Source organism: Lampetra planeri, chromosome 5, assembly GCF_965212315.1.
Source record: "Lampetra planeri chromosome 5, kcLamPlan1.2.h2, whole genome shotgun sequence".
NCBI lineage: Eukaryota > Metazoa > Chordata > Hyperoartia > Petromyzontiformes > Petromyzontidae > Lampetra > Lampetra planeri.
The window spans coordinates 18765641-18793140 of record NC_136111.1 but is presented as its reverse complement, the minus strand read 5'-3'; the positions used below and the strand labels follow the sequence as shown (position 1 = coordinate 18793140).

Genomic DNA, 27500 nt, shown 5'->3' with positions numbered 1-27500 from the left:
CACTCTGATGTTGTAGGAGAAAACATTTATTAAAAAGTATATTTAATTAGGTAGAATGGGTTGTCTTTATTTATTTCAAGTTGCGCATTTTGATGTGACGTCACATTTATCAACCCCCCCACCCCTCGTCACACATCGTCATAAATGTATGACCACCCCCTAGGTGCGTGACGTCATTGATGGTCGGCCCCTTCCACAAAAAAAATGTGCCACGAACAAGGGCGGTTGCCCGAAACGTCGCCTATCATATACATCCGCCCCCGCATTCCCGTCAATTTCAGGCCACAGCGATATTGACGAATGCGTTGAGCAGCGTCCCGCGAGAGAAGAATGAGGGCGTGGTGGTGGGGGGGGGGGCAACATTCCTTGGACGAGAGTCGTGCCAATGTGATGACGTCCAGCGAACGTTGATGGTGCATGACATTCGTCGACGACGGGGGAAAGGGGGTCGGTGACCTTTCAACGAAGAAGATAGAGCCGTGTTTTGCAGTGACGTGCGGTGAGGTCAATGGCTGGGGAGGCACTGGCTCGTGTAAGAGCCAGATTCACACACTTAGGGGGGCGTGGCCTCACTGAGAGGGGCGTGTCCTCACTGAGGGGGGCGTGTTAGACACGTCCCCCTCAGTGAGGCAGATGTGATAGCTGCCTCCCCTGGTCCTTTTTCATTGCAGTTTCATGACGAGACCAGCGACCCTAAATATCTTTATATACGTACGTGAAATAAGTTACCTGGAGTATGGAAGGCGAGGACATTAAATGAAGGGGTCTACAAACATTACATTGGTGACATACTGAGATAGTAACAGGCACGCGCTTATTGCCCACGCTCCATCCAGTTACTGAGGGGTTGCGCAATCAGAGGGGAGGCTGAGCTCGTCGCTGCCTCGCCACTCGTCTCTTCCTGTATTTGCAGCGGAGCTCCGCAAATTTGCCAATTTTGACTATAAAAATGATTGGAATCATACAGAAATTACATTTATAACACACATCAGTGGAACAATCTTAATATTTGTTTTTACCTTTCGTAACAGCTATTTTCATTGGAGGATGACAGGTGAGGCTCTGCCTCCCCAGCCTCTCCTGACCGCACGTCCCTGGTGGGTTTTTTTGTCTTTGACCAAAATAGTTCAAGAGCCGCATCACGCGCGCAGAGCTACTTGTACACAGAATCAGCGGTTATACAGCAAAATGACAAATACGTCTGCCTTAATTAAACACACTTGGTGATGAAATAAACAGTGTACTTAATTGTGTTTTTCCCTCTGAGTAAAACATAGCCATCAACCCCTTATTATTGCGCTACCTTATTACAGAACAATTCAGACCTTATTGGTCACCCCGTGCCCCTTATAAACCTCAAGGCTCATCCTGCAAAGTCACATCACAAGGGAGAAACGCAAACAAATAAGACAACATATTCTTAGGTTTTTTCGGTAAAGTCACGTAGGTAAAACATCAAAATTAATGAAAATAAAATAAAACAATTTTTCTTTTATTTTCATTAATTTTGATGTTTTACCTACGTGACTTTACCGAAAAAACCTAAGAATATGATTCCTTGCAGTCACGAAAGCTTCAAATCTAGAAATAAGTCAACATTTTTGTTGCCCGGATCAAAACGTCTGTATGCCGTGTGAACCTAAAAACTCAATTTCCCTTGTACAAAGTTCAAAGTTCATTTATTAGGTATATCCCTGTGAGCCATTCGGCTCTTGAATCGGGTGCAACCGCAACAAACAAAAAAAACATGAACAAGAAAACATCTTAAAGTGAATATGTGACTAAGTGCAAACAGAAAGTCCAAGAAAAGACAGCAACATATTGCAGAAAAATCACCGTACACCAACCCTGTGCAAATATCCCAGTGGGATGCAAGTCAAACAACAACCACAAGACAACTTAGATTAAGGCCATCAGTCTAACTCTGTACTACAACAAACAAACATGGCCAAACCAAAACACTTTTCGAAAATTACTAAAATAAAGCCATAAAAGCAATGAAACAGTGGTCATAGAAACTGTGACCGAATTTTCACAATTAACGACGTGAACAACATGTACTACCAAACTCAGCAGCCATAGCTGGCTGCATGAGTCACTCCACAACAGTAGGAGCATCAGTCGGAGTATCAACATTTTTCAATGTACAAGAATACGGGATAAACTACTACACTATGAACTACTATACACTACACTATTATACACAACAACACTATAAACCACTGTACACTACTACACTTGTGAACTACTATACACTACTACACTATAAACTACTATACACTACTACACTATGAACTACTGTACACTACTACACTATGCACTACTATACACTACTACACTACTATACACTATTGTACACTACTATGTGGTGCCACGACCGCGGAGCAACACCGCAAGCGCTGCAACTCCCTCCCGCCCCCCTCACTAAACACACCACATGTACACATGCACACATGTAGGGCCCCAGAGGGGGGGGGGTTGCCTGACACAATGGGTTTTTATCCAAAGGGACCCTAGCGGGGATGTCCCACGGTTTCCCGGTGCCAGGAGATTGGCCGAACCCCCAGGCCAAATTATATTGCGGCCCCCCTTAAATCGGCTAACCATTATATGGGCGCACAGAAGCTCACCGGGCTAACCGCAATGAGACACTCACAGCACGGGGGAGGGGCCAGGGGGGGAAATATTGCGCGGGCAGCGCAGACGAGGAGGTGGGAGGGAAATTCCTGGACACACTGCAGATATGTATTCCGCGGGACGGCCACCCCAATCAAACCGGTTGAGTCCAGGGTGGGGAGGACGGGTGCGTAGACAATGGATCGAGGCATAACGGAAAGTAAAGCTCCAGGTAGGGGCGGGGCATCGGTTTAAAATCGAAAGGTAGGCGCCCGATTGGCCACGCAGGGTAACACCACGTGACCCTGGATCGTCGGATTCCGAGGGCATAAAAGGAGGGAGCGGAAAAACGTTAAGAAGTTCTCCTCCAGCCGTTCAGTCGCCCGGTCCGACTCCCAGCCGCTCGCAGCGTCATGAGAGACGCTAGAGAGTGCCGCTACGACTCGACCCCAGGCAGAGACCTCTCGGATCATCGTCCCTCCAACTCCACCTCGCAGACACACTGTGAGGGGGGGGGCTGATCATCCAATCGGCTGGGCCCGGTGAGAGGCGACCGAGGAGGAGGGTGGAGTGGAGGAAGTGGACGTCGGCCCCCACTACTACACTATGAAATACTATAAATGATACACTACTACACTATAAATTACAATACACTATACACTACTACACTATAAACTACGATAAACTATACACTACTACACTATAGACTACTGTACACTACTACACTATAAACTAATATACACTACTACACTATGAACTACTATACACTATAAACTACTATACACTACTACACTATAAACTACGATACACTATACACTACTATACACTACACTACTACACTATCAATTACTATACACTACTACACTATACACTACTACACTTTACACTACTATACACTACTACACTATAAACTACTATACACTACTACACTATACACTACTATACACTACACTACTACACTATACACTACGATACACTATACACTACTACACACTATGAACTACTATACACTACACTACTATACACAAACTCGAGCTCTTCCTAGGTAATCCCCAGGCGTTCCCAGGCCAGGCGAGCGACACGGCCCGCCAGCAGCAGCAGCGTGGTCCTGGGCCGGCCCCAGGGTCTTAGCCCAGTGGGACGTTGCTGCTGCTGCTGCTGCCCGGTAGAGGTCCAGGTGAAGTCTCCCGGGGGGGGGGGGGGGGCATCCTTACCGGGTGCCAGAACCACCTAGAATGACCCCTCTCGATCGGGTGACCGCCTGTGCTACAACTTCAGAGCCGGGGGGGGGGGGTCGGAAACCTTTCAAAGAAGAATAAAATAGAGCCGTAAACAATTTTATTTGGCGCTTTCGTAACTGCAGAAATTACTCTTTGGTTCTTTCGATAAAGTCAGGTAGAAAGAAAATAATTAAATAATAGCATACGACGTTTCGATTGCAACACAAGCAATCATCAGCAGGTACAAATGAAAGAGAAAACAAACCCAGTAAACTTTGAAATATAATGCAATACAACACAGAGAGTCGGCCAACACAACAGTCAACACCCTACCTGGTCGATTACGTTCTTTCAAAGATTGCTAAATTTTAGAAAGAGACAAAACACAGACACGGAGACACACAGACAGACACACAAGCAGAGAGAGAGAGAGATAACCGGCATAGCTTTAGAGTCGCATCGCACGCAGAGCTATTTGTACACGTGCGCAGCAGCAGGAGTACGGCAAGGTGACAAACACATTCCGACTTGAATCGCACACAGTAGGTGATGGAATAAACTGCGTCTACTTAGTGGGGGGTGGCGGGTGGGGAGATATTTCCCGCTTAGTTTTGTTTTAACCAATGCAGTTTCACTGTACATGTTGTTGTCACCAAAACATTGCACAGTGACCCATTCCCTGCCATACATAATACATCGTCTTTACGTCAAATTACATTTCTGATTCGTTTAAAACTTTAAATGAAACGGCTGCCCGCAAGGTGCCGCAATGGGGCAGCCGAAGAGCCAGCACGTGGCTCTGGAGCCGTGAGTTTGGGGTGGGGAACGTCCGCGAAATCATATGGGTCTGGCCCTGCCAAGGCAACCGCAGGCGGGACTCGAAATTCAATAAATCTGGGAGCAAACCTGGAAAAGCAGTTGCGAGTAGCATTAACATCATCAATACCAGCTAACATCACACGCCTCGCCAAGGAGAAGCCGTTCCAGCCATCGCATTAGGGGTGAATTAATTAAATGTTTGACCAAATATAACGGGCTAATTTTTAAGTTGATGATTTTGTATGGCCCGCGAATGATGTTATAAATATCCAAACGTCCCTTGGCAAAAAAGGTTACCCACCCCTGCTAGTTTAGAGGGTTTAAAGAACCAAATACAATTTTTTTTAAACGGCTGCCCGCAAGGGGTCCGTCAAATGAAATATATAACCGGGGACATTTCCCGTAAGGCCCCTCAAAGTCACTGCCCAAAACGACAGGACATAGTTAACATTTTTTGCTCTCTCTTATAAGGAAATATCAGTTGACGAGTTGCGTCAAAAGCACCCCCCCCCCTCTCCTCTCTCTCTCTCTCATCGTCGACGGGTGCGAGGGCGTGAAAGGCGTCTTTCCAGTTGGCCCGTCTGCCGTGACTTTGAAGATCTCAAGAAAGCGACGCGGTTCGTCGCGCGTCTCCTCCGTGCCGCGGACACCGCAGAGCGAGATCCCAAACCCGCGTCCCATCGCCTCCCGTGTCAGCCGCAAGCCACCGGCCCAGCCGCTCGGAGCCATGGCGCTTCCCACCGAGGAAAGCGTCAAGATGCTGCTGACCAGGTGCGGGTACACCTACAAGGACGTGACGGCCAAAGACGCCATGGACCTGATTGGCGCTTATAGGGATTTGAGAGCAGGTGTTGACACGTGCGTGTTCGATGATGGCAGCTCAAAGGAACTCGTGAACCTCAGTGGGACCATACCCGTGCATTACAAGGGGACTATCTACAACATCCCAGTGCAAGTCTGGCTGTTTCACACGCATCCGTACCAGCCTCCATATTGCTTTGTGAAGCCCACGAGCAGCATGCTGATCAAGGAGGGCAAGCACGTGGGTAAAGATGGCCGTATCTACCTGCCCTACCTGCACGAGTGGAAAGCTCACGCGTCGGATTTGCTGGGTCTCGTTCATGTCATGCTCGCGGTGTTTGGAGAGCAGCCGCCTCTGTATTCTCGCTCTCGCTCGATCTCAATGATCATGCCAGCCGTGGCTGGAATCTATCAAAACTACCCTTGGTACCCTACCCCCAATCCACCCGTTGAAGAGCAGAAGAAGCCCGCGACTGCTGCTTATGGAATGACAACGAATTCATCCGCAGCTGGAAGCGACCCTGTTCACCCTGCCCCCAAACCACCCGTGGAAGAACGGACGGCTGCAGCTGCCGCCCTCGCCAACAAGAGAACCGAAGAAGAGCTCAGAAGCTTGCAGGATCGGCACACGTGCAAGGTGTGCATGGACAATGAAGTGTCCGTCGTCTTCGTGCCGTGCGGCCACTTGGTGGCATGCCAAGAATGCGCCTCCTCCCTGGCCAATTGCCCCATCTGCCGCGCAGCCGTGAGAGAGGCGGTTCGCACGTTTATGCCGTAGTGTGAAATGGCCCAAGGAAGGACGCTAAACAACTTCCTCAACACGAAACGTGAATATACTGGTTTACTGTTTTGATGCAAATGATGTGATTTATGACAGCGCGTGTTGCAGTAATTGCACAATTATCAATTTAAAACGTTACGTTGACGGTCAGGGGATAAGGCTTACATATTGGCAACAATGAGGAAGTCAGATAACCTCAGGATTTATGTAATAGATGATTATTGTCAACAAAACAACATGGAAGTCGGATAACCTCAGGATTTATGTAATAGATGATTATTGTCAACACAACAACATGGGAAAAGAGTACCTTTAAAATTGTTTTCAGCCACTCAACATATCTCAAACTGAAATGTGCCGATTTAGAGGAGCAATGTGCCTGTTATTATTGGCGGTATGAAGCGTAACGAGTTGGTAATGGTTACGGGAATAAAATGTTGAGTTTTGTGTGAAGCATTTTATTTGCAGGTGATTGACATATATTCAGTTGTTTTTATTAATATGGGAAGTATATACAAATGTGTATTGTATGCAATTGACAACCGTGGTTGATATAGGATAGGGGTGTCTTGTCTATTTTAGATTTGAACAAAAATACCTGTTTAAAAAGTGGTGACGAATACATTTTGTTCTGAATTCCTTGAATTGTATGACTCCAACTAATGGCACAGAAACTGAGACATTACGTTACTAAACTTTAAAGTCGTCAATGCAATGTAGCTGTATGCAAAGTTGGCAACTCTCGCTATGATGTCTGCTCGCAGCAGACCTCGCAGCAGACCTCGCAGCTATCGCGAATTTCACCTGAAGACGAACGCTTGTGTTGCGTTCGAAACGTCGTGATTTTTTTTTTCTACCTACGTGACTTTATCGAAAGAACCAAAGAGTATGGATTCCTGCAGTCACGAAAGCTTCAAAATAGGTGGTATTAAAATATTGTTTCTGAAAACCATATTTACCGGTAGCATATTTTAATGCAAGGGGTGAGTTTATTCCCGTTTGAATATAAGTTGTGCAATGCTTAATACGGAAGTCACGTGACACATGTGGCTATCAGACTATAATGTACATTACTTAGCCTTGTTTTTATCATACAATCGATGATGATTTCATTGGGTATGTGGTTGCTAAAGTAAGCTGATCATGTTAAGGGTATGAAAATCTGATGAATCTGCATTAAACATTTCTTAACACGTGGGCTTTCGCGACCAACATCCATAATAAAGGTTTTTTTTTTTGTTAGATCGCGTACATGTGTTGTTAAACCCGCCACCACCCGACACAGCCACAACTCTGGCTATCGGATGATGAGGCTGGTTGTAATTACTGGCGAAACGTCGTACTCGAATTGTAAATGTTGTAGGTTTACTCTCCAACACACCGGTTTGGTGAACTAGTAACGAATTGGCATGTTTTGTTTCAGTGACAAACCTTAAAAATTGGCTGTGTCGGGTGGTGGCAGGTTTAACGATACCCCTTGTTTTACGTGATCTAACCCAAATAAACTATTATGGATTCAAATACATTATTACACAAGTGCATATTTTAAAGGCGCTTCCTATATCTGTTTAATGTTCATGTAACTTACTTGTAATCGTACGATTGTCAGTTTTAACATAATCTGCCCTAGACGATTTTTGCTATGGGTAATGTATTACTTAACATTCATTTGTGTTTGTGTAATCCAGTATCTTAAATTTATCATGGGACACGGTTGTTTTTGTACAGATTTCGATTTCCTTCATTGCCGTGCTGTTGTCATTATGGTTACCCACGTGACTCAAATGAGACTCTCCTGGTTTATTGAGTTAAACAATGACACCTGGTTAAACAAATAAACGTGTAACCTTCAAACCGTGGTTCAAATCGTTATACATCACATCAACTTCATGCCACTTGGTCAACAGTACACATGGAGTGACATAGAATCGGTCACGTAGCAGCATAGCGCTGGCTGCTGGCAGGGAAGGGGGTCTGCAGCTTTACAGCAGCCCTGATTGACAGAAGGTCACGTGATAGACCAGAGAGGGATCGAGGAGAAAGTTTACGGAAGGGGCACATCCAGAACCCGCTGGTAGGTTCCAAAAGGGGGCGTGGCTTTGGGGGCGGAGTCAGGGCACGCCCCCCAGTATAAGAGGGGCCCCGGGAGTGGACCTCGGGGCTGTCGTGTGGAGTGGGATCCCGTCATGCTGCTGAAGTCTTCACCATCTCGGCTTCGCCAGTCTGACAGTCTACCAGCCGTCCTGACTGGGAACCGTAGTTACTAAGTGTTACTGTCAGGCCGTGTTAATAAACAGAGTGCCTCCTACTCTTAGTGTCTCTGAGTCAGTCACTACACATATATACACGTGGTCTGATACGTGACGAGCCATCTGATAGCGCCGGCATGGAGCGCCTTCAACCTAATCTGCGGATTAAATAACCGAACGCACAAAGTGGGAAATAAGAACACGTACAGTGAGGGAAAAAAAGTATTTGATCCCCTGATGTAGGTAAAAAATATGAAATTAAAATTAATAAAAGTAAAATAAAAATAAACGTCGTGATTTTTATTTAATTTAATTTTTATTTTACTTTATTTAATTTTTATTTTTTACCTACGTGACTTTACCGAAAAAACCTCAGAATACCAATACCCATTGACCCCGCCCTCTTATACATAGCACCGCCCACCCTATCTGCATAACCACGCCTCCCTCTATCGTCCCACCCCCTCCATATCTGCATAACCACGCCCCCCTCTATCGTCCCACCCCACCCTATCTGCATAACCACGCCCCTCGCCACACCCCCTTTATCGCCCCGCCCCCCCCGCTCTGCCCCCCCCCACACCCCCCAAGGTCACGCGGTACCCGGTGGTCGCGATGGCGTTCGGCGGTGAGTTCCCTCACTCCGCTGTGTGGTGACGGCGGCTACCGCAGTTTGATAATCGATGGTCGCAGGATCGTCGCGATTACAGCCCACGGTGTCGCTCTCAAGCGGGCCGGCGTCGTGAATTCGTCAAGCGGCAAAAATAAACTTAAAAAGCAAATCGAAATTGCCCCGTGTTTTAAAGAGGCTTTGCGGCCCGGGTTTGAAACCGAAGAAACGCGAGTGTGGGTGGTGCGCTGGTGTGGTTTGTTGTTGTTGTGAATGATCGTAACGCTTCGTGTTGTTTTTTGTTTACGCCTCAGATGTTTGTTGACGAGTCGTGTTTATTGAGCGGCTGTGGCTGCGTTGCTGCGGGCATAGTCGGGGGTGGAGGCGGCTACGACTGCGTAACCTTGCACAATTCAAGTGATGCGCTAACTCTAGATTTGAAGCTTTCGTGACTGCAATGATTCATACTCTTAGTTTTTTTAGGTAAAGTCGCGTACGTAAAAAAATGAAATTAAAATTAACAAAATAATAAAAATCACGACGTTTCGGAGCAAGCAAATCTGGCTGTGACGGTCCCACCTGATGACGGAGACTTGTGTTGCCTCCGAAACGTCGTGATTTTTATTTAATTTTTATGAATTTTAATTTCATTTTTTTACCTACGTGACTTTACCGAAAAAACTAAGAGTATGATGCGCTAACCTCTCGGTCGATGACGACTGTGACGGTGCTGGTTGTTACTGGCCGCAGCACCGGTTCCGAGCATCGTTCGCCGCCGCTGATGTTAGCCGGGATCGAACCTTGGGTTTCCTGGTTCGCAGCGAGCACTATCCACACTGGTGGCATCGCTCTTCCTAAATCCTGACCGTCGGGTTTTGTCCCCAATTCGCCATTATAACGATGACGCCAAAGCGAAATGAAAATACGTTTACAACGAGAAGTGCATTTGTAGGCATAGACCGAGCAAAGGCAGAGCGTGTGCACGGACTTACCGATCGTCTCGATGTGTTGACTACCTCGCCTGGTATACAGTAGGGCGTGGGTTCGATCCCGACCCTGACGCCTGCTGCTTGCTGCTGCTGCTGTTTATTTGGAGTTTGCGTGTCTCCCTCTCCAAATATCGAATCAACATCACGCGATTCGTGTATTTTGTTTCGATAAATTCCCGCCATAAGCCACTTGGTTGAGCTATCATTTGTGGGCCAAGGTCGCTTCTGAAAATGATTAAGCTATATAGCTCAGTGGGCCTTACCTGGTTAAGTAAAAAAAAAGTGTAGTTTGTATAGTTTTTTTAAAAGGGGGAGTCGGCAATACGATTGTGCCAACCCTTGAAGAGGGGCACATCATTGGAAATTCACTGTTATAGCAGTGAATGATTGGTCGATGCCACGAGATTTTCCCAGCTCAGATGCCACTTGATTCTGCTCTGATTGTTAACAGCATCACACAGGGCTGTCAACACGGCAAGTGACTGGTGAATCAAAAGTGATGAAACCACACAGGGTTGGTGGGTGGACACGAATGAAGCAGACAGCAGCTCTACTCTTCTTCTTGGTTCTTTCGGTAAAGTCACGTAGAAGGGAAGTAATAAAATAATAAAAAATAAAACATAATAAAATAATTCTCACGACGTTTCGGCCACAATGCAAGCAGCCGTCCTCAGGTGAAAACCAGGTCTGTCGAGGCGACAGCGTCTGAATGAAACAGCACACGAGCTTGGAGCATATATATAAGCTGGGTTGGAAGGGGGGGGAAGGGGCGCCTTGCCAATCCTAACTAGCCAAGCTCACCCTAGTCCTCGCAATAACTACGGAAACCAGACCCTTGTCCAACCCAAACTTAGCTCTCATCCTACCCCTGACCGTTACCGCAAGTCAAATCCCGGCATAGCCTTGTAAAAATCTTAACACAAGTGTCTTTTTTTGCTGTCATTCCTCTGCAGGGAGTGCAGCCTACCTCAAGCACCTGTGGAACAAGGAGCCAGTGATCATGGCGTCCTTGGGAATCGGCATGATCGGTAATTGTGGCGACGGCGGTTTTGTGTTGTAGCCTCGTGGCGGGATGGCATTGTGGGCCACGCTTTCACGACTTTGTCGGATTTGCACGGATGGTTTGATATCGGTGACAGCCTTGACGTTTTTTTGTTGTTCTAAATGTAGCATTTTTTGACCCTCCTAATCAACGCCACTCGCATTGTCAGCGCCATATTGTCATATGAGACGAGGAACTCTCACCGTGAGCAGCGTAATATCACGTGTCAAGAACGGCCCCGGAGGATGACGTCAAGGAACCAATTCTGAAATGACTCCAGAAGCCATTGCCCACACTGGGGGGGGGGCGGGAGTCACCTTTTATTTGCCCCCTGCAAAGTGTTGATGACGTGTCAACAAAAGCAATCTCTTTCAAGCAGGCGAACTGGAAAAAGGCCACATTGTCAAAAATCTCAATGTAATTGTTTACTTAACACAGCCATCACGGTGACATGGCTGACACTATCAAGTGGCCTACACTTGAGAATCCGGTTAAATCAGGTGGTTGAAACGTGGAGTTGAGCCCAGGATCTCAGTGGTGCAAGCTTGGTGACGTTATCCTTTGAGCCACTTGGCCAACTCAGCCTTTGTGGAGAATTGCCGTGTGCTATGCGGTTGCAATTTAATGACCCCAAGACCCTGTGACTGTACCGTACATGACGGGCATTGCAAGATCTAAACCATGTCCGCCCGGTGCTCGCTGAACTGCATTGGCTTCCAATTGCTGAACGAATACATTCAAAGGTCGCACTCATTACACACAAAGTGCTTGTCATAAATGGACCACAATACCTCGCTGATCTCGTCAAGGAACATAAACCATCACGCAATCTGAGACAGATGGTTAGTATGCTAAAGTGGGATTCGACTCATAAAACCCTCAGTCTTCTGCCTATGGCAACTGCTGTCCACCACGCTGTCCCCAGTGGCTACCTGTCTGGGTTGGTGGTTTCGGGAAGGTGGCAGGAGGGGAGGATGTTTTTGGTTCTTTCGGTAAAGTCACGTAGAAGGGAAATAATAAAATAAAATAAATAAAAAGTTGTATTATTATTTTATTATAAAAATACTATTTTTATTATTTCCCTTCTACATGACTTTACTGAAAGAAGATGAATCCCTGCAGTCACGAAAGCTTTAAATCTAAATTTAGGGGAGGATGTTTTAAGGATATTTTTCATTACACGCTTTTATTCAACTCACTGTCTGTTGTTGTCGTATCCTCAAATCTTGTAACTCAATTTTAACCCACTTCCCAATGTGGTATCAACTGCAAACTTGATATACTTATGTCATACTGATGACAATACCACATTCTATCAAAACATTTTTTTTTAAACATTCATTTTTATATGTCATGTTTCGGCTTGGGTCTAATTGTCCACGTTCAACTGACGTTGGCTGTAAATCACCACGGTCCCTTACGTTGTGGCAAGCTTTGCGGCCACTTCCTGGAGTCGTGGAGTTCTGCCATTACGAGTAGGGCACATTTCATTAAAGCGTGTTTAAAAAAAAGTATTTTTAAATATTACTTATTTTTATTATTGTTCTCCCTGTCCCATCTGGTGCATCCACCACCTTCTGCCCCACAGCGCTGATTCTGCCATTCGTGAGCCCCCTCACCAAGTACTCGAGAAAGTTGAGCCTGGCGAGCCCGTACTACTATCCGGGTGAGTTACTCGATAAGTTCGGTTGCGTTTTGGAAATTACTGTATTAAGTCTTCTGACTTTCACTTCACAACGTAAGCTGTGAGTTTGTATGTTACACAAGCATGAACAGGTGTGAGAGCAAGTAAGTTAGTTCAGTATTTTTTTTCCAAACGGGACACCCATATTCATTGACGTTACCGTCACTATCGCAGATATCTCAAATATTTGAAAAACAAATATTTCACCAATGTCGCACGGCACCATTCAAAGCAGACACGTGCAAATGCTTTTAAATTTAATCCGACCCATGCCTGCTTGGATTTATGAACCTGAATTTAAAAAAATTCAGGATTCAATTCAATAACCAATTATTTTGTCTCCAAACGACCTCGTTAAGAGCTACGAGCAGTTGCTCTATTGTACTCATTCATAGAGTTGCTCTCTCCATGCATCTGAATGTAACAATAGCACTTAATCCTTTCGAATGTTATTTCTAATCTCGTCACACGCGCACGATTCAGCGTGCGTGGTACGATATCGATTTGAATCGAAGTGTCGTCCTTGTGCTCGTTCCTACTCAGCTGATCTTGGCGTGAACGTTCAACTATTTCCCCAAATGCATCGCGCCCCCACCCCTCTTTTCTCCACCTCCCCCCCCCTCGGTAGTGCCTGTGCGGGATGACGGCAACATGCCCGATGTGCCGCAACACCCATGCGAGAAAAAGGGCAACAGCCTTGAATGGCTCAAGAACTTCTGAGCAAAGTCCGCCAACACGACGCTCAACGAATCTGGTGGCTTCCGAACGCCGGCGCACGCTCGCTTGCTCCCCCACCACCGTCATCAGAGATGCGTTGCTTTGTCGGCACCACCAACAGTCGGAAAGGAAGTTATTTCGTCCCACCACCTCCAGTCGCGTATTCCCTTGTATAATTTAGAATTGAGTTTTGCCGTCGCTGCGCGTACGGAATGTCACGCGGATCAATGCAAGTCGCGCGCGTAAATGGCTCGGCAAATAAAGAGTAACTTGAAGTTACCGTTAAAGAGTGTACGAGTTTTATTTGTCACTTAGGAGTGAACAGCTGTAGACCGCGGCTCGGTCGGTTACGATTCACACCCCCTGCCCACCCTGTAAATCTAATAAATTATTACAATGATACAAATTCAACAATTGATAATTGTCTCAATTTTACCATTTCATTTGTATGGCTTTCCTTGCTTCCCTTAGTCTTATTGTAACATCACTAAATAATTAATAAACTTTACACCAGTTCTCACACATTGATCCCATGCATTTTGAGGGTAAGAATATTTTATTTTATTGATGAAAGTATGTTGAGCTATAGGTGGGCGAGGCTCCGGCGCACAGGATTGGCACAGTAAAGGGCAACACATTTAAAATAACCAGTAAGTGTAGAGCCCTCTTTTGGCAATCCATGCTGGTCATGGGGGAGTTCATACTTCCTGCTGGGTCAGTGTAGTTTGAAGGCAGGGGGAGCAGATGGTGCAGGAGCATAGAGAAACAGTGCAACTATAAACGGACGTTGCCATCTGCTGTCCACCTTAAGCTCAGTACTAAACTAAACTTTCGGGGCACTACACTTTCTTCGTTTGCTTCTTTAGAGCTTTGGGCGATTGTCCTTTAGCAATGGTGCACGCGCGAGTCACCCTCCCCTCCACTTTCGTTTGCGGTTTTGCCTCAAAACCCGGAGCAGCTGAGTCCTCGTCACTAGTGGAGCATGGCTGTTCTTTCTCCTCATCTTCTTCACTCAACTCCGACTCCGATCCGGAATCCTCGCTGCCGGGTTTTGGTGCAGGAGTTTCCTTGCCGCGTCGGGTCCTGGGCACCGCCGTGGCCTTGCGCTCATCATCGTCCGACGATTCGGACTCTGACTCGAACCCGGACACGGAGCTGTCGCTGGCATCGGCGGTGGCGGCGTTGCCGCTCGGAGTTCGAGCTCCGACTTTGTCTACCCTGAAGCTCGGCCGAGCGGCGTCCACCCCGTCCACCTCCATGGCATCAGTGCTCCTGCGTAGACATTTCAGATGAATGTATGTTGTCAACGGTGTACAATAACAATATACAGCCCTCTTGTCAATCCACTGCTTCAGATTATTTATACTGGAGGAATCTGATGAGCTATAAAGCTCTTTTTCACAGATGTCCAGCTTGACGACGGGCCCTCCACAATGCCGTGCCGATCATGGGCGGTTTATTTGACTGCTGGTTATAGTGCAGGTTGGTGTAATGGGGGGAGCCCGGGACCGTGGAGTTATGCATGTTGAACTTCTTTCGCACCGCCATACGTAGCCGTTACTAGTACAGCACACCGGTTTGTTGTACGTAGCCAACCATGCTAATCGGAGGTGCAGCGGAAGGACAACAGATTAAACACACAAAGCAGTTCTAAAGAAATGAGTCTTCTATCTCGATTTAAAAGTGCATAGCTCCAGTGGCTTCGTGATATCGGAAGAGCGTTCCAGACGGCTGCAGAAGTGCATCTGACAGCGCGCAATGCAGTGACCGTCTTTGTTCGATGGCCAGCCAAAAGCCGCTCCTGCGAGAATGACCGGAGTTTGCGTGCTGGTTTAAGCTCCTTGACGAGATCGGCAGCACAAAGTATTGTGGTTCATTTGTTGCAAGCGTTTTAGTAATGAGTGCAACCTTCAAATGTTTTGTGCGGCGAGTGGGGGAGGGGCGCTCACTTGAAGTCGGACACGAGCCGCATGCTCCTCCACGTGTAGTCCACAAACATGGCGGCCTGCAGGAGCCGCCCCATCCTCTGGAAGTGTCGCTCTGTCAAGAGAGAGGGCGCCTCCGATTAGCGCGGCTGGCTACGCACGGTGCGGAAGAAGTACACACGTACACACGCAGCCGAACGGTGCGACTTGCAATATAATATTAAATTGCACAGCGCGCAGATGTTCCCGCTGCCGACAAGAGGGCTGTGCCCGTGTCATTCATTCATTCACACTATTTTTAGCCGGGTCCACTGCCCACTGAGATGAACCATCTTCACTTAAAAAGAGACCTGCGCCGAATAAAGAAATGTAGTGAAATATGATAGAACGTCGATCCACAGCCATGCGCGGGATGAGAAATAATGTCTATTCAAGGTTCACTCATTCGCAATCCGTTCACCAACAAGAAACACCAACTGATCTTAGTCCACAGCATTCATTCGCAGCGCGACGTGCAGTTGGCAGTTCAACCAACGTATGGCTGCGCGAGAGTTAACATGGGTGGACCACGGGTGGACCACGGGTGGACCACAGGTGGACCACGGGTGGACCATGGGTGGACCCCAGCCCCCACTCCCCCGCCCACCACCACCACCACCGGACGCACCGCTGTAGGGCAGCAGCGCCTCGACGGCGGGCTGCATGTTGGTGAAGCGCAGGAGGTCGCCGGGCGACACGTGCCGGAAGAGCGTGGCGAGCACGGCGTGCGCCTCGTGGCAGCTGCGAGAGTTCGTGTTCCACGTCACGGCGAACTTGAGCAGCGACTCTGTGGCAACAAAGTTCCCCGCGACCCGCCCGCGTGAGACGCCCGAGCGACCGAGGTGAGAGTGGCCAGTAGTCAACAGGGCAGGCCCCGGCCGTTGGTTTGGCCTTTGAGGAAGTCCACGTCAGAATCAGAATATTACTGGTAGGAACCTCCTGGTTACACCAGCCCACAGGGGATTATTGTGTCCATCCGTCCATTGTACAGGGAGGGGCTGGGTGGGTGGGGTGGGGCTGGGTGGGGAGGGGCTGGGTGGGAAGGGTGGGGAGGGGTGGGGGGTGGGGCTCGGTGGGGGGTAGGAGGGGTGGGGCTGGGTGGGGAGGGGCTGGTCACCCCGTGGTGCCTTATAAAACTCAACGTTTAACCTACTCACGCCGGCTTGTGCCCGCCCTCACAGTCGAGCATATTTGCGGAATACACCACGCCGCCGTTGACCCTGGCCATTGACCGTGCAACCCAACGTTCCTACCAGCTCCCTCCGCAGGAATGTGTTACTGCAGGAGGAATCCGATGAGCTATGAATCTCTTTTTCACAGGTGTCCACAGTAGGTTGGAAGCTAAGCAGAAAAATGTTAGCCTGGTTACTGCTCGGGATGCGAGACTCCCATTCCGGGGAATACCAGGTGTCGCACGAACGGGGCTGCGAGGTGACCAAGAGATGGCAGCACAGCCAGCCGTGGATTCTTGAATCCATCGGTGCAAAGATTTTGAGCGTAACCCCCTCTTGTACATTGGGATCTTCTCCGGTTTCCTCCCACACGAAGAAAAAGACTCATGATGGGAATCGACCAAAAATCCAAGGTAGCTACAGAACATTATTTTGTTATGACAGCCATGTCGGATGCACAAAACCATCGGCGGACCAGATCCTGGCATCCAAACTGGATTTTGGATTGCCTGTCTGTGATCAAACCAAGTTCTCAAGTCCAGCATAGTCGATGGTCCGTCTGGGTCACCGGCCTTTGCACGAACGTAACTATCAAGGCCAGCGATGACGACGCAAGAACGCCTCTCCACCGGCCGCCAGTCCCTCCTCCGTTCACACCTTTCTGGTCCTGTCTCAGCTTGCCGATGGTGGCCTCCAGGTCCTCTCGTCCTCCCGTCTCATCCAGGATCGCTGCGCCACGACACAGGGAGTGGGGTTACCGCGTGCCGACCGACGGCGCAAAACCATGCAAAGTGCGCCACGCGAAAGCCGAACGTGCGAGCTAAGGTGGAAATCTCATCTCACAACGTGGGTTCGATCCCGACCCTGACGCCTGCTGTATATTTGGAGTTTACGTGTCTCTCTCCCCGTGGTCGCGTGGATTTTTCTCTGGGTCCTCGGGTTTTCCCCTCCACATTTTAAATCAACATGGCTGCTATAAACTTCCACATGATAAGCCACTTCGTTGAGCGATCACTTGTGGCCAGGTTCTGAAAAAAAGAGCTTCATAGCTCAGTGGGCCTGAACTGGTATAAAATGAAAAAGTTTAGTTCACAGTTTAGTTTCCCCACTCACCTTGGATGACGGTCAGTGTCGTGTGGGGCTGATCCAGGGAGATGGCGAGGCGGAGAGCCTTCAGGTATTTCTTTTCGTGCAGCAGGTTCGAAAGTTCCTGTCTCCTGCCAGACGACGCAGCATTCACGAGGGGAAGGAAATGAAACGAGCGCCGTAACTCCGCGGTCACCGACGGTTCACGGAGGTTCAAATCCTGACCGCGGTTCGCAAACACGTGCCCCCCCCACCACACCAAATATTTGCAACACCAGTCGCCAAATGCTCGCTTCCTTTGCACCAATTTGACTACACATTTGGAGCAAGAGCAGGGAAGGGCAGGGCCTCCGTTACCATGTACGTCACCGACGACTTCACTCCCCATTACGACCACCGCTGCCGCCTGCACCTATGACCGGAATGGAACGCACTAGACTTCGTCGGATGTAAGTATGTGTGCTGCACTTCTATTGCCGACCGTGCCAATCGGAGGTGCGGGGGAAGGACAACAAACTCAACACAGAAAGCAGTTCTGAAGAAATTGGTTTTCAATTTAGATTTAAAAGTCCACAGCTCCAGTGCCTTCATAATATCGGAAGGAAGAGCGTTCCAGACGGCCGCAGAAGCGCATCGTGCGGACGATGCAGTGACCGCCTTTGTTCGATAGCGAGCCAAAAGCCGCTGCGAGGATCTCGGAAGCCAAGCAGTTTGAGCCTGGTCAGTACTCCTTCGACTGGGAGACCGCCTACGAATTCCAGGTGCTGTCGGCCCGAACCCAGGGATCGGCAACCAAAATAACAAGACCCGTTTTTTCGAATTCGGTAAAACATTAACTAAAAATTCCAAGAGCGCTGCAATGCACGCGAATACGACACGGTGGTCCTAAACAGATAACGTCACGAAGCAGTCCTTCAAGAGGCACGTGTGTGCGGCTCCGGAGCCGTGGGTTACCAACCCCCTGTTCGACAGAGGTCGCAATCGGGTACCCGATACCTGTACCCTACCCGATACCCGGCTACCCGTACCTGGCCGGGTACGGGTACCCGTTTGCGACCCTGGTGCGGCCGGGTACGGGTAGGCCGTGAGTCACTGGTGAGTAACCGTTTGTCACTCATTTCCCAACGTCTTGTCTCTTCTCACAATTCAAGTTCCTAGAATCAACCCACCCACGCCTGCAACATGGCTTCATCCCAGAGGTCGCAATCGGGTACCCGTACCCTACCCGATACCCGGCCGGGTACGGGTAGCCGGGTATCGGGTAGGATACGGGTACCCGTTTGCGACCCTGGTGCGGCCGGGTACGGGTAAGGAATCAAAACCCGTTTGCGATCTCTGCTGCCCGAACCCGAACCGCGCTGCCGTTGATGTTGCGCGCTGCGATGGCGACGCTCACTTCAGCAGCTGCTCCTCCTCCTTCTTGCGTTCCTCCTCCTGCTCCTCCTGCGTCACGTCCTGCGGTGGAGATGGAAGGTTGAGTTGGCGAACTCGGCCGGTCGATTGATAAATAAATAGCGCAAGCGTCGCGGTGTTTGACAAGAGGGCACACGTGACAGGAGGCCCTCGGGGCGTTTGATTATGATCGCCCCTCTACGCTTGTGATAGGACGCGCAAGAATCGCGTAGTGCGGATCGATGCGTGCGATATTCGTATTTTTGCTGCTGCGCAGAAATCTTGCAGTTGCTGGAGGTGCCGTGCTAATCGTAGGTGCTGGGGAAGGACCGCAAACAAAACCCAAAACGCAGTTCTAAAGAAATGAATTTAGATTAAAAGTGCATCTCTCCCAGTGGATTCCTAATATCGGAAGAGCGTTCCAGACGGCCGCAGAAGCGCGTCTGAGAGCGCGCGATGCGGTGACCGTCTTTGTCTGATGGTTAGCCAAAAGCCGCTGCTGCTGCGGTGGTGGTGGGGGGGGGGTTTGGGTGGTGGGTGTTCGGGTCAAGTGGTTCCGGCCGTCACTTGCCTTCCACAGCACGATGCAGGCGTCGCTCCCGCCGGTGAGCACGCGCTCGTCGTCGCGGCTGCCGTGGAGGCCCCAGACTTTCCCGTCGTGCGCGTCGAGCGTGCGCACGCACTCGTTGCTCTTGATCGTCCAGAGCTTCACGAGGCCATCCGAGCCGCTACGCGGGGTGGACGCGGGCGGCGGGAGAGCCGGACACGGGGGGGTTAAAAAAAATGGAACAATAAACGTGAAGAATCAAAAGTGCGACGGAAATGTATTTGATCGCGCCGATGATTAAAGTCGCTGCCTGACCTCGTCAGGAGCTGCGTCCCTTGCGCCACGAACACGACCTTGAGCACCGACGCGTCGTGACCTTCAAACGTCTGCACGGAGAGAGAGAGGGAGACACACAGGCGGACACGGGGGAACAAGCGAACCAGACTTGTCATCACCATCACCGTCACTGCCATCGTCGCCGTCATCATCACCATCGTCATCATCTTCGATCTCATGCGTAAAGAGCACACGGACACAACCGCGTCGACCGTGGCTGCTCCTGCGGCAGCTGTTTTCACTCTCGAAAGCTGCAACTGCTGCAGCAAATGCAGCAGCTGCTCTGACTGCAACTGCTGCATTGGTGGCTGCGTCAGCTGCTGCTGTGGCAGCTGCCGTGTCAGTTGCCGTGTCAGTTGCCGTGTCAGTTGCCGTGTCAGTTGCCGTGTCAGTTGCCGTGTCAGTTGCCGTGTCAGTTGCCGTGTCAGTTGCCGTGTCAGTTGCCGTGTCAGCTGCCGTGTCAGTTGCCGTGTCAGCTGCCATGTCAGCGATCCTATCAGCAGCCGCCAGCGCGGTTAACCGCGGCAGTGTCAGCCTCCGCCGTGGCTCACCTTGAGGCAGGCGAAGTCGTGCAGCCCCCAGAGCCGCACGGAGCCGTCGGCGGAGGCGGAGGCGACGACCTGGTCCATGGGGGAGAAGGCGACGGCCCAGATGCCGCGGCGGTGGCCCCGCAGCACCGCCACGGGGCCAACGCCACCGCCCCCCCCCTCCTTCTTCTTCTTGGCCGCCAACGCCCACAGCCGCACCGTGTGGTCCTGGGAGCCGCTCGCCACCAGCCGGTCGTTGGGGGAGACCGCCACGCTGTTCACGTCCTGCACGCGTTTACGAACGGGCCCACGGTCTGTCCGCTGCTCGATGGAGGCATGCCCCCCACCCGCACACCCGCACGTGTGTGTGTTTGTGTGTGTTTGTGTGCTGGTGACCAGTGTGTTTGTGTGTGTTTGTGTGGTGGTGACCAGTGGGGAGCGGTAGTGTAGCGGTTAGCGCGCTGCATTACGAACCTGGCGACTCGGGTTCGATTCCCACTCACGGCCAATACCATTGATGATTATCTGAACCGGTCCAGGGCCTCCCCTAGGTCGACTCGGCCTCAAAAGAGTACCTGGTGCGGTGTGTAAACATCGTCACTAGGGAGACAAATGCGGCCAGGCGTGGTGTTGGCCACCCACCCCCTCGTGTGCCGTGCAGGCCTTTATAGGTGCTCGCTAACAGCACTTTCCCCAACAGTCTGTTAAGGCTACACGGGGGATCTTTGTCTTTATCTTTGCTGTGACCAGTGTGTGTGTGTGTGTATGTGTGCCAGCAATGGTCTGGTGTGGCACGTGCGTGTGATCGCATGCCCACCTTGTCGTGCGCCTTCTCCGTGAAGCGGCAGGCGAGGGCGGTGGTGGCGGTGCCGCTGGCGGAGAGACCCTTGGGGAGGTCCCACAGCTTCAGGGTGCAGTCCTGGCTCCCACTCACCAGGAAGCCATCCTTCAGCCTGCAGTACGACGAAGACAAACCCGACCCCCCCTGTAGCCTCAACAGACCGTTGGAGCAAGTGCTTTTAGCGAGTAGCAGCCGCCTATGAAGGCCGACACGGCACACGAGGAGGTGGGTAGCCAACGCCACACCCGGCCGCCTTTGTCTCCCCGGTTGCTGATGCTGTTACACACGGCACCATGTACTCATGTTAAAGCCGAGTCGACCTAGGACAGGCCCAGGGCAGGTTCAAATATTCGGCAGTGTTATTGGTCGTGAGCGGGAATCGAACTAGGGTCGCCGGGTTCGTAGTGCGCTAACCACTGACACACACCCACACAGACACCCACGCAGACGCCCGCACAGACACACATTCATAGACATGCGCAGACACGCATGCAGATGCCCACTCAGACGTGCACGCAGACACAGACACGCACGCACAGACACGCACATGCATGGCGCGCGTCGCTCTCACCTGGACCAGGCGACGGCGCCGACCGCATGAGCGTGTCCCGTCGCCACGGCGACGCAGCGCACGCGCCCACTCGCCTCCTCCATGCTCCACACGCGCACCGTGCGGTCCTGGTCACAGCCGCCGGGTCACAGCAGGCGATCGCGTGGGTCACGGCAGCGGGGTACAGGCGGCAGCAGTGATCGTGGTGGTGGTGGTGATCTAAGGGTGACGCTGTTGGTTGCGCAGGTGATGGCGGTTGTGGTGCGAGTGGCGGAGTGGGCGATGCTATTGACTATGTCGGTGATTGTCGTGGTGCTTGTGGTGTTGGCTGCGGTGGCGGCTGTGGTCTCGGGAGTGCACCTGGCCTGGCACGAGCGCCGTGGTGATGTCACCGCAACTTAGTGGCGAACGACGGCTGTTGTTATTGTCGTGTTGTGGTGGTGGTGGTTGTGTTGTGGTAGTGGTTGTGTTGATGGTGGTTGTGGTGTTGGTGGCGGTGGTGCTCGTGGTGGTTGTGAGCTCTCACCTTGGAGCTGCTGGCGAGCATCGTGCCCCTTCGCGACACGTCCAGCGCCAGCACCATGTCTGCACCGCAACACGCAAACGATGTACACAAAACACTTCAGCACAAAGATCTCAACAGGCTGTTGAGGCAAGTGCTGTAGGCGAGTAGCACCTATGAAGGCCGGCACGGTAGACCAGGAGGTGGGAGGCTAGCACCACGCCCGACCGCCTTTGTCTCCATCGTGGACATGTTTACACATTGTACATCACACACCGCACCAGGTACGCATTTGAGGCCGAGTCGACCTCGGGGAGGCCCAGGACTGGTTCAAATAATCGTAACTGTTGTTGGCCGTGAGAGGGAATCGAACTCGGGTCGCCGGGTTCATAGTGCGGCGCGCCGACCTCTGCGCCGCCACTCACGCACGATCACGCAAGCAGACGCACGCACACGCTCACGCACGCACCAGAGGTCGCAACCGGGTACCCGATACCCGTACCCTACTCGATACCCGGCTACCCGTACCCGGTCGGGTACGGGTAGCCGTTTGCGACCCTGGTGCGGCCGGGTACGGGTAGACCGTGAGTCACTGGTGAGTAACCGTTTGTCACTCATTTCCCAACGTCTTGTCTCTTCTCACAATTCAAGTTCCTAGAACCAACCCACCCGCGCCTGCAACATGGCTTCATCCCAGAGGTCGCAATCAGGTACACGATACCCGTACTCTACCCGTACCTGGCCGGGTACGGGTAGGGTACGGCCGGGTACGGGTACGGGTACCCGTTTGCGACCCTGGTGCGGCCGGGTACGGGTACGGGTAAGGAATCAAAACCCGTTTGCGACCTCTGGCACGCACTCACCCGTGTGCCCTTGCAGCAGCTGGCAGTGGGAGCTGTCGAGCTGGAAGATTTTGATCTCGGCGCTGTTGGTCGCCACCGCCACGTGGGAGTCCGTCTTGCCCAAGAACTTCACGTCCAGCACCTCGTCGTTGTAGCCCACGAACTGCGGCAGCGCGAAAGAACAAAACATCATGGACGGAGGGGGGGAATGTTAATTGCAGAATAAGAATATTTGTATATACTGCAGGAGGAATCCGATCAGCTATAAAGTAATTATTCACAGATGTCCAGTAGCGGGCACAGGGTCAGAACGTTACAACAACGACCAACACAAAAAAAGGAGTGCAAAGTGTAAGGGAACGATAAATCACTTAAATAAATATACAAATAAAACTAAACAGTTCTTTTATCTTACCAAAAAAAAGTCCACCAAGTTATTAGCTTATTTTTCACAAGCAACATTGGCCATCACAAATGATAGCTCAACAAAGTGGCTTAATCGAAATAATCCAGACTCATTATGTCTCGTTAACCGTCACGACGACCCAATCGCAGAGACAACGCGAACGCCTTCCTCTAAGCACGGACCTGCTTTGCGACGGTCAGCCCTCCCAGCGCGTGCAGGATGATGTTGTGGCCGGAGGTGACGGCCGCGATTTGCCCGAGCGCCGGCACGAGATGAGCCTGCACGATCGCGCGCTCCGCGCCGTCGGCGCTGTCGGAGTCGCCGCCGCTGGGCCCGGTGCTCGCGGCCGCTGCCGCGGCGTCGTCCCCTGGCGAGCCGGCCTCCGGCGGTGGCGCCGTGAAGACGCAGCGCGCATTCGCCGCGTCCCACACGCGCAGCGTGCCTGGAGATGGAGCGGGAAAGCGAGTGCGCTTAAACTCTCGGGGATCCACGTGCGGGTGAAATGTATTCCTGTCGAGAAGCGCAGGAACCCTGTCGCCCTGGCCACCCGTGACCCCTGTCGCCCCGTGACCCCTGTCGCCCCGTGACCCGTTGCCCCGTGACCCCTGTCCCTTATCGCCCCGTGACCCCTGTCGCTCCGTGACCCGTCGCCCCGTGACCCCTGTCGCCCCGTGACCCTTGTTGCCCCGTGAACCCTGTTGCCCCGTAAATATGACGCAAGCAATACAGACAAAACAGTATAAACGAGGCACAATAAACGGGGCAGAAAAAAAACCTCGTCTGTTCTGCCATAACACTGTAAGCGTCAGGTCTCATTCGGGCCGCCATGTTGCCGCTCTCACCTTTGCTGCCCGCGGTGACGAAGTGGATGCCCTTCCCCTCCACTCCCAGTGCCGAGTGATCGCCCTCCTCGGGCAGAACCACCAGGTCCTCCAGGGGCTGTGGGGTCACGAGATGGGGGGACGCGTTGGTGAAGGAGTCACACGGGTTGCGTCGGTCACATGGTGTCGCGCAGGTCACATGGTGTCGCGCATTGTCACATGGTGTCGTGCAGGTCACATGGTGTCGTGCAGGTCACATGGTGTCGCGCAGGTCACATGGTGTTGTGCAGGTCACATTGCCATGGCGCTCACCTCGTACACGGGCACCGTCTTCCGCACGACGCCGGCCTCCAGCTCCCAGAGCAGCACGACGCTGTCCCTCCCCGCACTGGCGCGACACAACACGGAACGGTTATCCCCACGGACATCACAACCAACCACGAACGGTGTGAAAACCACCATGGCCGTTATGAAGCCCTCGATAGTGACAGATGGACCACGACGAGTCTTATGACTTGGATCGTTAAGTCTCAGTGGTGCTGGCGAAGTGTCTCCGGCATGGCCACTATCAACCTCTGACAAGAGACACAGGCTCAACTCCAGAGCTGAAACCACAGATCTCACTATCGCTAGTCCAGTGTCCGTGACACGGCCATTGTGAACCCGTGGGTACCTGAGCAGCGTGCGCCCGTCGCAGGCGAAGCGCAGGGCGGTGACGGCACTGTAGTGGCCGTCGAGGATGGCGCTGCAGGCGCCACTCTGCAGGTCCCACACGCGGATCTTGCAGTCCGAGGCGGCGGAGAGAACGCGGGGGCACGACGTGTCCGGGTGGAACGCCACCACACTACGGAATGCACGCACACGGGTACAAAGGTAAAGATCCTCCGTATAGCCGTTAACAGACTGTTGGGGCAAGTGCTGTTATCGAGTAATACCAATGAAGGCCGGCACGGCACACGAAGGGGGTGGGTGGCCAGCACCACAAACACCCACAAATACACACAAATACACACGGGCACACACAAAGACACACATACACACAAATTTAGGCAAGGGCACACAAACGCACGCGCGCGTGAGTCCGAAGGCTCTGACCGCCCACTCACCTGACGACGCCCGACGAGCCGCGGAAGTTGTGTGTACAGTACTGCTTGACGATGTCCCACACCTTGATGGTGGCATCGCTGCTCCCTGCGCCAACGAGAAAAGCGTCACACACGAGCACGGGCGGGGGGTCACCGCGCTAGAGGCCGCCAGCGCGATAAGCTCCACAGGGAGCAGGAGGAACCCGGCTCGGACAGAGCGCGGAGAGCGTGGAACAACGGCTCGGGATAATCCCGTAAGCGTAGTTTCAAGTTTTGAGTTTGTGTGGCCAGGGGGGAGAACTCAATAGAGAAGCGTGGACGAGTCTCGTACGTAAGAGTGACCGTAGCGCTGTGGAGGGGGGGATGATTGCGATTTATCCCAATTGAGCGATTTTCAGGTGATTTTCAAATCTGGACCCCTGACGCCGGGCACACAGCGGCCCTACCCTTTTTCGCATGATGCCAAGGAATATTTTACGTCCACTGTGATGCAGAAAGCGGTATTGACCGGGGCGGCCGTTTGGATCCAAACCGTGACCCTCTGCAACAACAAGCGATGAACGCGCTACCTCTGGGCCACGTCCCCCATGAATGAAGGCAGGTGCAGTCTTGATACATATTGGCCTGGATCGGTCAAGTGCACAGTACCGGTTGGAATGAAGGGGGTTAGAATGAAGGGGATGGACCAAACCAAGTGGTGACGGGGGGATGATAGGGTAAGGCCACATGGCCAGGGTGGATCATACCAAATGGTGAGAGTGGTCAGGGAGGTGCCCACCGGTGGCCAGCAGCGTGGAGGTGGCGTCGAAGGCCATGCTGACGATGGGGGCCACGTGGACGGCCTTCCACGTGCGCTGGCACACCGCGTCGCGCCATGCCCACTGCCGCAGCAACATGGCCCGGCTCGCCGTTACCATCACCTGCCAGGGTGAGGGGTGGGGGGAAAAGGTTGGGGGGAAATCCGAGATGGTACTCATGGGATAAAGTGTCCACCCGGTTGCACAATCAAGCAGTGAAGCTCGATACAGCGGCTCGTAGAACACACAACACTAACAGGGCTCAATACTACGGTAAGATGACACAGTAAGTCCTCGTTTAACGTGGTAGATGCTTTCTTGACAAAATGCCGGATTAGGTGAAGAACAATTTCCCACAAAATAATGTAACGATAAAGTTTGGTGAAATACGATGCACCACGCGTACGAGGCGAGATGGTGGGACGGATAGCCGAGGGTACGCCGCCACTGCGTCATTGTATCATTCCGCGTACTGCATCGCGATACCGCTCGACTGCGCAGCTCAAGAAAAGAATTCGGCGTCGATGGCTCGGAAGCCGCGTTATATCGGTGCGCGTTCTGCGTTGTAACGGTGCACATTCCACATTATAATGGTGCGCGTCCCGCATTATAACGGTCCGCGTGATGACGAGGCACATTCCACGTTATAACGGTCTGCGTTATGACGGGGCACATTCCACACTATAACGGTGCGCGCGTTCCAGGTTGTGCGAAAGTGCTCCCGAATGGAAGCGCTCCCTCATGGAAGTGTTATACTGAAAACGCGTTATTAGTGTGAACACCGCGTGCTAAACGAGAACTTACCATACTGACAGAGCTCCAGACTAACTCATGAATCCCCAACTCGAATCAATACAGATAAGACTCACCGAACCCATTACTAACGGAACTCGTATAACCCCCCCCCCCTCCCGCCAGACACTCCACGCACCTCATCGTCCGGGCTCAACACGAAGCACGTGACGTCCTCCTCATCCTCCTGCCGGGCGACAAAGAGCAAATCATCATTGTTGGAGCGAGCGCCACGATGGGAGGTTGGGCGAGAAACAAAAATGAGATGGGAGTGTGCGTCCATACAAAAGACAAAGACCCCTCCCCGTATAG

General features: G+C 51.6%; 3 protein-coding genes across 3 annotated transcripts; 2 read left to right on the top strand and 1 right to left on the bottom strand.

Moving 5' to 3' along the window:
* The first annotated feature begins 5175 nt into the window (after nucleotides 1-5175).
* LOC144719087 (tumor susceptibility gene 101 protein-like) lies at nucleotides 5176-8091 on the top strand. The gene has a single exon (XM_078594902.1). The coding sequence runs from the start codon at nucleotides 5383-5385 to the stop codon at nucleotides 6232-6234; it is 852 nt and encodes a 283-aa protein (XP_078451028.1). The 5' UTR covers nucleotides 5176-5382; the 3' UTR covers nucleotides 6235-8091.
* Nucleotides 8092-9052: 961 nt separating this feature from the next.
* NDUFA3 (NADH:ubiquinone oxidoreductase subunit A3) lies at nucleotides 9053-13815 on the top strand. The gene is made up of 4 exons (XM_078594900.1): nucleotides 9053-9114; nucleotides 11039-11113; nucleotides 12716-12793; nucleotides 13440-13815. The coding sequence occupies exons 1-4, from the start codon at nucleotides 9102-9104 to the stop codon at nucleotides 13529-13531; spliced, it is 258 nt and encodes an 85-aa protein (XP_078451026.1). The 5' UTR covers nucleotides 9053-9101; the 3' UTR covers nucleotides 13532-13815.
* On the bottom strand, nucleotides 13449-27494 carry TBL3 (transducin beta like 3). The gene is made up of 20 exons (XM_078594899.1): nucleotides 27328-27494; nucleotides 26378-26519; nucleotides 25621-25705; nucleotides 25188-25358; nucleotides 24827-24902; nucleotides 24536-24632; nucleotides 23876-24135; nucleotides 23309-23450; nucleotides 22470-22528; nucleotides 21965-22071; nucleotides 21370-21505; nucleotides 20577-20837; nucleotides 20005-20075; nucleotides 19714-19870; nucleotides 19147-19205; nucleotides 17778-17881; nucleotides 17322-17393; nucleotides 16121-16279; nucleotides 15478-15568; nucleotides 13449-14800 (listed from the first exon to the last, which is right to left on the bottom strand). Exons 1-20 carry the CDS (start codon nucleotides 27469-27471, stop codon nucleotides 14368-14370), a joined length of 2826 nt encoding a protein of 941 aa, XP_078451025.1. The 5' UTR covers nucleotides 27472-27494; the 3' UTR covers nucleotides 13449-14367.
* Between the last annotated feature and the right edge of the window lie 6 nt (nucleotides 27495-27500).

What these genes read in the sequence shown, in the direction of transcription:
- LOC144719087 (XM_078594902.1), top strand. Translation starts at nt 5,383, where the DNA reads ATGGCGCTTCCCACCGAGGAAAGCGTCAAGATGCTGCTGACCAGGTGC.
- NDUFA3 (XM_078594900.1), top strand. An exon ending in CTTGGGAATCGGCATGATCG is followed by an intron (nt 11,114 to 12,715) that starts GTAATTGTGGCG and finishes TCTGCCCCACAG; the next exon opens with CGCTGATTCTGCCATTCGTG. An exon ending in GAGCCCGTACTACTATCCGG is followed by an intron (nt 12,794 to 13,439) that starts GTGAGTTACTCG and finishes CCCCCTCGGTAG; the next exon opens with TGCCTGTGCGGGATGACGGC.
- TBL3 (XM_078594899.1), bottom strand. Translation starts at nt 27,471, where the DNA reads ATGGACGCACACTCCCATCTCATTTTTGTTTCTCGCCCAACCTCCCAT. An exon ending in GACGGGCGCACGCTGCTCAG is followed by an intron (nt 24,903 to 25,187) that starts GTACCCACGGGT and finishes GTGTCGCGCCAG; the next exon opens with TGCGGGGAGGGACAGCGTCG. An exon ending in GGCGCCGTCGCCTGGTCCAG is followed by an intron (nt 21,506 to 21,964) that starts GTGAGAGCGACG and finishes GTCGTACTGCAG; the next exon opens with GCTGAAGGATGGCTTCCTGG.